This window comes from Anoplophora glabripennis, unplaced genomic scaffold (genome assembly GCF_000390285.2).
Source record: "Anoplophora glabripennis isolate ALB-LARVAE unplaced genomic scaffold, Agla_2.0 scaffold41, whole genome shotgun sequence".
In the NCBI taxonomy this organism is placed as follows: Eukaryota; Metazoa; Arthropoda; class Insecta; order Coleoptera; family Cerambycidae; genus Anoplophora; species Anoplophora glabripennis.
This window is the reverse complement of record NW_019416901.1, coordinates 1,271,116-1,278,832: the sequence shown is the minus strand read 5'-3', so window position 1 is coordinate 1,278,832 and position 7,717 is coordinate 1,271,116. Positions and strand designations below refer to the sequence as shown.

At 33.1% G+C, this 7,717-nt stretch overlaps 1 protein-coding gene across 1 annotated transcript in view; it reads right to left on the bottom strand.

Moving 5' to 3' along the window:
* LOC111691285 (protogenin-like) overlaps positions 1-7,717 on the bottom strand; it is a gene marked incomplete at its 3' end in the record, with an annotated part of 113,472 nt that overhangs the window by 9,861 nt on the left and 95,894 nt on the right. The window contains exons 3-8 of the mRNA XM_023455665.1: positions 6,189-6,322; positions 5,904-6,096; positions 5,153-5,297; positions 4,985-5,053; positions 4,697-4,902; positions 4,568-4,645 (exon numbers count right to left, since the gene is read on the bottom strand). Coding sequence (XP_023311433.1) covers positions 4,568-4,645; positions 4,697-4,902; positions 4,985-5,053; positions 5,153-5,297; positions 5,904-6,096; positions 6,189-6,322 — 825 coding nt within the window. The remainder of the gene's footprint in view (positions 1-4,567; positions 4,646-4,696; positions 4,903-4,984; positions 5,054-5,152; positions 5,298-5,903; positions 6,097-6,188; positions 6,323-7,717) is intronic.

Here is a 7,717-nt window from a genome sequence, read left to right as displayed (position 1 = left end):
CTGATTTAACAGTATATAAGTATTTGAACAAATTATTGGAAGTTAAATATTACTAATTTTGGTTGAAAATAAAAGTCGTCATTTGTATATTCGAAAATAAGACTGATTCGACAGATACTGAAGGTGCCGGATAAGAATTATCTCTGAATGTCATTTAAATCAAAAACCCCAAATGACTTAAAACTCGTTTACATCTAAACACGTAAATTTAAATATATTAATATATTTTAAATTTTAAGCAATAATAACGGTCTGATAACTATTGATAAAATTATTGGTAGATCAAATGACTAACGGTCGTTTTAAATATTTTTGGTTTGTAAACAACACTGTAAAAATAAATTTTTGGCAATCTTTGGCATGTAAAATTAAAAAACATATTAATATATTCTAATGAAAACGTACAAATTAATTTGTAAATTTTAGACAATGGCACATCAAGTCGCCTTTTCAGAACGGTGACTGAGAACCTCGCTATAAAGAAATAAAATGGACGAAATGTAACAGTTATTTTAGTAGGTTAAACAGCATTAAGGTTAATGGTACCGGGTCGTTCACTATCCATTAAATCGATTACATACAGGGTGTATACCAAATTTTTACCATAAAATTCACCGACAGATCTTCCGGGTAAATTTGAAAAATTTACATTTTTCATTGACCACCAAATTATTTAACAGTATTTCCCACGTAAATATTTAACAAAGCATGGTTCTTGCAAAAATTGAAGGGACTGTTATAAAATTTCCACCGAATGGAAAAAAACGTAACCTAAAACTTTATAGAAGACAAAAAATTCTTGTAATAAATTTTAAAGGTTTTCGATAAATTTTTGACTAAATTCTAAAATCTTTAATTTAATGATATTAGAATAAATTTAATTATAAACTCAACGAAGAATGACTTTCTTGGTTGCCACTTTCTGTTATAACCATTTTTTAAACAATGACACGTGTTTACGAAAACAATAAACTTGTCGAAACACTCTTAATTTACAGGGAACGATGACAAAATGTAGCCACAGCATCACATTTATACAGCGTGATTCACTAACGATGGGAAAATCGAAAACTGAAAATACTACAAGTAAAATGGTGGCCATTAGCGCAAACATGCCTTATCCGAAAGTTGATAGTTTTGGGTATACAGGGTGTTGAAAGTTAAAATTTTAAATAGTTTTTTTGTGATTATTCTGAAAATATGAAGGTTAGGAATATTGGTTCGCGTAAAGAGTTGTGGCAAAGAATACAAATCGCTGCCAACGACGTCAGACGCACTCCCAATATGTTGTTTCAAACTCGAAGATTTCTCAGAAAACGTTGTGTAAAGTGTATCAGTGCCAACGGTGGATTCTTCGAACAATTATTTTAAATCATTATAACGTATTTCATTTATTTTATCGTTAATTGTTGTAATAACATGAAGAAACACTTTGTTTCGCTTTTAATTTCTCGTATTATCAAAACGTAATGTTCGTTAAATCAATTTTTCTCGAAAACGGATCGAGATACCGAAATGACACTAGAGTACATAATTAATGGAAAAATGATTGCTCTTTCAGGTTTTGAATCAAGTTTCATACAGGGCAAAAAGTTATTAACTAACTTTTCAGTAAAATTGGTTATTCGTCGCTTAAAAAAATATAGTTTCACAAATTTTCGAGTTAACAATCTACATATTTTCAGAATAATCGCAAAAAAACGTTTTAAAATTTTAACTTTCAACACCCTGTATTTCCGAAATTATCAACTTTCGAATAAGGCATGTTTGCGCTAACAGCCACCGTTCCGCGTGTAGTGTCTTCAGCTTTCGATTTTCCCATTGTTAACGAATCGTCCTGTATACGGGAAGATTTCTAATAAAAAAATTACCCGACGCAATGGCAAATATTCGTTCACTTGGTTTAAAGTTGTCGTGATACGATCGTCACCCAAAATAACCGAAATAAAGAAAGATGTTGAATGACTAGTTGACCCTCGTGATCTTTTTTCTCCTTAAATGGTAAGCGGTAAATTGTTACAGTAGTTCCGATAGCAGAACTTTATTGGCTTATTATTTTCTTGGAAATATATCTCAGCAAATATTGTACGGACTGTACATAGAAACAGTAAAATCAAAATGGCGCCTGATGTGACAGTCAGTGGCGACAGCCGGTGGACTAATTGTTTGTTCCGACAACAGTCTCAAACTGTTTTCAAACTACCAGATATAATCGGCCACGTACTTTCAGAAAGTCTAAAATCAAATGACTCGACAGTTTTAAATCAATCACAAGAACGTGAACCTAAAATTCATGAAATTCGGTCATCTGGGTTGGTATACACCCTGGTACATATAAACGGTTTAAATAATAAAACCGAAATAAAATGGCCATAGGTGGTAGTGAACAAGCGAACAACTGCATTTAGTGCGTGTCGGAGGTCGACGTCTGGTCGGGTTTTTGATTTAATCGATATTTCAGGCGGTAACTGTTAACAGAAGACGAGCTATGCAATACTTTTCCATCCTAGTTACTAATCGTGAGATAGGAGGCGACGGTAAACCGATAAATGAACAACTATTGCTTTAAACTTTTGTACGGGTGAAACTGGAATGTCGGTGGTAAACGAGAGAAAAAAAATGAAAACAAGGTAACTGTTCAAAAAAGCGGCCTTTCTAATACTTATTGTTCTTGACAAGGAATGTTATCATGAGGTATATAAATATTGACAACCCTGAAAATATTAAGTATTTAACCGTTCTATAGTATGATCGGGGAAGGAGAGAGAGGGAGAGATCCAAAAATAGCGACGTGTGAAATGGGGGAAGCTTACGTTTTAGATTTTTTTGTAACGTGCGGTCTTTATATTATTTGAGCATTTCGTTCCTATTAAAAACAATGTTCCACGATGTTAGGTATCCTGTTTGAAAGAGAGAGGAAAAAAAACTGGTAACTATAAAAAGAAACGCTACTCCCACGTATGACAGTTAAGAATTAAGAGAACTAATCGTTGTTTTGTACAATATAAAAGGCACACACCACACGGAACTGTGACGCAAATAACAGTTCATAAAAATTTTGTACGTTATTGTATTTTCATTAACAACGGAATATCTTTGGGTAATATTTAAATTAATAAATATCTGTGGTAACGTCTAATATAGAACAAACAACACCGTTTTTTTCTGTTTATGTAACATTTAACATCATATTCAACAACTATACACTTATCTATATATACACCATTCACGCATGCTCGTACACCTGTCATATACAGAACTGAGATTCAAATGACGACGGTCCTGCCTCGTGAGCGCGGGCGCATGCGAGTTTTCCAGCCAGTAGTTTTACGTTTTCGACAATATTTGTTCATTTTCTGTATATGACGAGAACAGTAATATAACTATACAATATTTCTTACTTAATACTAACTATATGTAATTTTTTTCAGGTACCGGTATTTCAACTATAGACATTATTATAGTTAGAGTAATATTGGGTTACACCAACTTACGATGAGAAATTTTTTTAATCCGATGTTCCTCGCGACTGGATCCGGGTCCTGCGTTCACAACACTAACAATAACACTTCTGCAAACGAATTCAAAACGCATACTGAACGTGAACAATACTGCGATAAAAAATACGTAAACGATAAACGGTAACAAATTTCAATCGAAGATTCGGTGGATTGTTAGCATTCGTTTCCGGATTTTTGATAACGAGAGTTGCAGCGACTATTTTAACGCTGTCGTACAATCTGGTGCTGGCTGGTGAAAATTAAAGCGATCGTACGAGGTGTGGCTATAAAATAACGAAACTGACGTTACATGTGCCAAAGCGTAAAGCTTCTTTCAATTGTCGCCTTTACCGTGTCTGTAGACATATTAGTTTGGCCGTTGCCTTCGTTCGTATAAGATCTATTTTTTGTTCTGCCAGAAAAATGCTGTGTTGTAATAGAGCAATCAATTGTCATGAAATTTGAAAAAACCGCTACTGAAACTTATATTTTATTTAGAGAAGTATATGAAAATGAACATTTATCACGTTCGCAGGTTTTTGACTAATTTTTTCCAAAATGATCGAGAAGACGTTGAAGATGACGCACGCCAGGGTCACCTTACCACGTCAAAAAGGGATAAAAATATTGAAAAAATTGCAAATCTGATCCGATCCGACCATCGGTTAACTATTCGTACTATTGCTGAAATTGTACGAATTCACAAAAGATGCATAAGGCAAACTTTACACGAGAATTTGAACACGCAATAAATTAGTGCGAAAGTGGTGCCGAAAATCCTCACAATCAAACAAAAAGATGCTAAGTATTTGTATAATCCCTCGCCTACTGTGGTTCATTTGCCATAAAAAAATATATATGTACAGGCTAAACACAGTGCTTTAAGAGAGTTCCATAGCAAATAGGCAACCAGCAATACATTTTTATAGATTTTATTACACAGTCTGTCTAAATATGAATTAATGCAGAAATAACAGACTTTCCTCCATTCCAACGCAGATTTTTTATAAAATGGAGTTAGTTTGAAACTCAAATTACTTTTTGTTGNACGGTATTGTAGGCCATACAAGTGTAATTGTCTGACACGAGAGCCTTGGAGGTATTTATCGGCAGATCGGTCCTGTTACTTACTACTACTCTGTGGCCTTAAAGAATATAAAAGTCGTCAAGTGCTTACAGATGGTATCGGTACTTACTATTAAGCCATTGTACTGTCGGTATAGGCCAGCCCATCACAGCACAATATAAATTTAGGTTTTCACCAACGTAAACGGTATTATTGGGTGAAATGTCAAGAGGTAGAAAAGTCGGTGCCGTCAACTGCCTCAATGCTGGGGACACTGTCAGTAGAGCTGTTCTGCTGTACTTAGTAACATTAAGTATATTATTTGTTGCTTTACATCTAAAAAATGTTTTAAAAAAGTTGGAATAAATTCATGGGATAATAAAACAGACAATTAACCACGTCATCTGAAAACACTCACCTATAAGATCCTGCATCGGAAAACTGAGTTTTTGAAATTAACAAAGCCCCGTTGGGCAGAGGAACATATCTAAAAACAAATGATATCTTTACTTATAAGGGCAAAAAAACAATAAATATTTAGTTATTTATTATTTAAACGTATGGATGTAATTATCATATTATATACCTTGTGTGCTGAGGTAGAGGTTGATTATTGAATTCCCACTGAATTTCAGCAGGAGGTACTGAATGTATGCTGCATTGAAGAACGCCCGGTTGAGATTCCGGGACAGAAAGGTTGTTCGGGTTCTTGGTGAAATTGCGATCCATTGCTACAATAAACGTATTTGATTTTTACACGAGATCGTAACATCTGAAAGTCTGCGAGAGTGTTTTTTAAGTCCATGTCATAATTTGGGTAATTTTAGACTAAAAAGCCTTTTTCAGATCGAGGATCTAAAGTAAACCTAAACTAATCAGTTTACAGAAAATTGTATAGAATTTTATTTTCATGTAAAACAAATAGTATTGGATAAAAGTTTATTTTAAACTAAGAAAATGATGTTTCTTCGAATAATGTAAAAACAGTTAGAACTAGTGGCTTCCGCCTCTGGCTTTTTGGTTTAAAATTGACCCAAGAAGAACCTTTCTCAAGTTTTGACAGAAATTTAGAAAATAGCCTGTATATTCAGTGTGAATTAATTTGTTAATAAATTATTTTCCGCATTACTGCAATATTTTCAAAACTAAATTACGTTTTGTACCTGTAAAACGACGAAAAAAATTTTCAGGCGAGCAAATTCATAAAAATGTTTTTAGTTATTGGTTACTTGATTCACTTTCATGCAAAAGTACATTCAAAATTAAATTTTCTTGTAAACCAATTTTTGTATTGCGTATGACGACTAACATTTTTGGACAAGTTTGAATTGACTTACATGCAACCCTCAACTTTGCCACCCCTGAAAGTAAGGCGCCCACTCTATTCCTAACGAGGCATTGGTATTCTCCAGTCACCCCATTGGCTCTTTTCCCTGAGAGAATTTTCGGTACGTAGAGGGAGCCATCTTCCTGCTGGCTCCATCTAGTGTCATTCGAGGGTACTGGAGAACTATTATGCAACCAAGTTACCTTGAAGAGAAAATGTATTCGTTTTGTTTCCATGGATGTGACTTTAGAGCTAAGGAAATTGAAGCGATACCAATTTATACCAACACGCTTACCTCTAAGCCCTTTGAGGAGGATCTTGCGTCACACCTTAGTGTCGTACCTTGTCCCTTTAAAACTATTACATCCTTAGGATCGATTAGGTTGATGGAGAGAGTCGTTTCTGGATAATCTAAAGCCCGCACATATACTAAAAAAAAAAGAAACGCCACATAAGAATTTATCAGTTTATAAATGCATATAAGACAAAGATTTAATGAGTTTCGCCTTTTTGCTAATTTTGTTCGTACGGTTTTTATTTTGTGGGATTGTGAATAAAAATAATTAAATGAGAAAGCTAACCAAAAGCCACAAATAGGCATGTAGACCTGATTTACCATTTGATACCTATATTTTCATGTCCATAGAAAAAAAATGTAATAAACCTTTGCGCCAAAAAGTGTGGCAGAAATACCAGTCCAGGGAACCAACCGATTAAAGTGAAGCTTGGACTGTAAGTAGAAAATAGCTTAAGAAACGAAAGTTATATAATGCCGATAGTGCTTTTGCCCAGAGGATGAAAAATAAAATATTGAAAATCACCCCAGGAATCGATAAAGAAATCAATTTTAAGCAAAAAGTATCTTATCATCATTTTTCGATAAGACAATATTTTCCGAGTTATTTGGTGATTGAATATGTACATTTTTTATTAAAAAAAAGACGTTTTTTCAGTAGTTTTTCTGGAATAACTCGGAAAATAGACATTCTATGAAAAAAAAAACACGAAGAAAATGGAGCTTATAGAAAAATAAAAAGATGAGTTTTTTTTCATTTATGTAGGTGCAATAGGTTCTGAGATACGGCTGGTTGAATATAATTTCATGTCCGCCAAAAACTAAATTCGAAGCATTTAACTAAAAAAAAAATTCAAGAAAAATACACAGAACATTTTTTAAAGTACCTACTTAAAAAAATCTTTAAAATGAACTTTAAGTCATTAGCATAAAAATTCGCTGTTAATTCGCTTTTTCGGAAAAAAAATCAGTACAAAAATTGATGAATTTTTCACAAGATTTAAAATTAAAGGTACAATTCTACAATTTATATTTTTATGTGCTAACAATATATTATAAAAGTTTAAACGGTTTAGAATGCATATTTTTGAAAATAACTAAAAATAAAAAAGATAAGAAAAATATTCAAGAGTACAAAGGTTTAGATTTTTTTTCCGCTGACAGACTTCTAGGGTAAGTAATACCTGAAAAATTAAGACGAAAAGTCTTAATAAACATAGGGTCGCAAATGCCTCCTTTAACGAGATACAGGGCGTTAAAGTTTATGTAAAATTAAAGCGTAAAAATGATAAAAAGAAGCTTATAATCTAGTTTACTTAACTCACTTGTACACAATGACATTAGTGACAGGCGATGTTTAATTTTATTTTGAATAGCACAAGCCTACTATGTGAAACTAAAATGAATGAAAATAAAATTGGATTTACAAATTTTCTACAAAGGTGTTTCTCTTAAAAATGGTTGCTTTAATCCAAATTTTGCAAGAGACCAATTCGATAGACAATTGAACACTTTACACGAAAATAGTG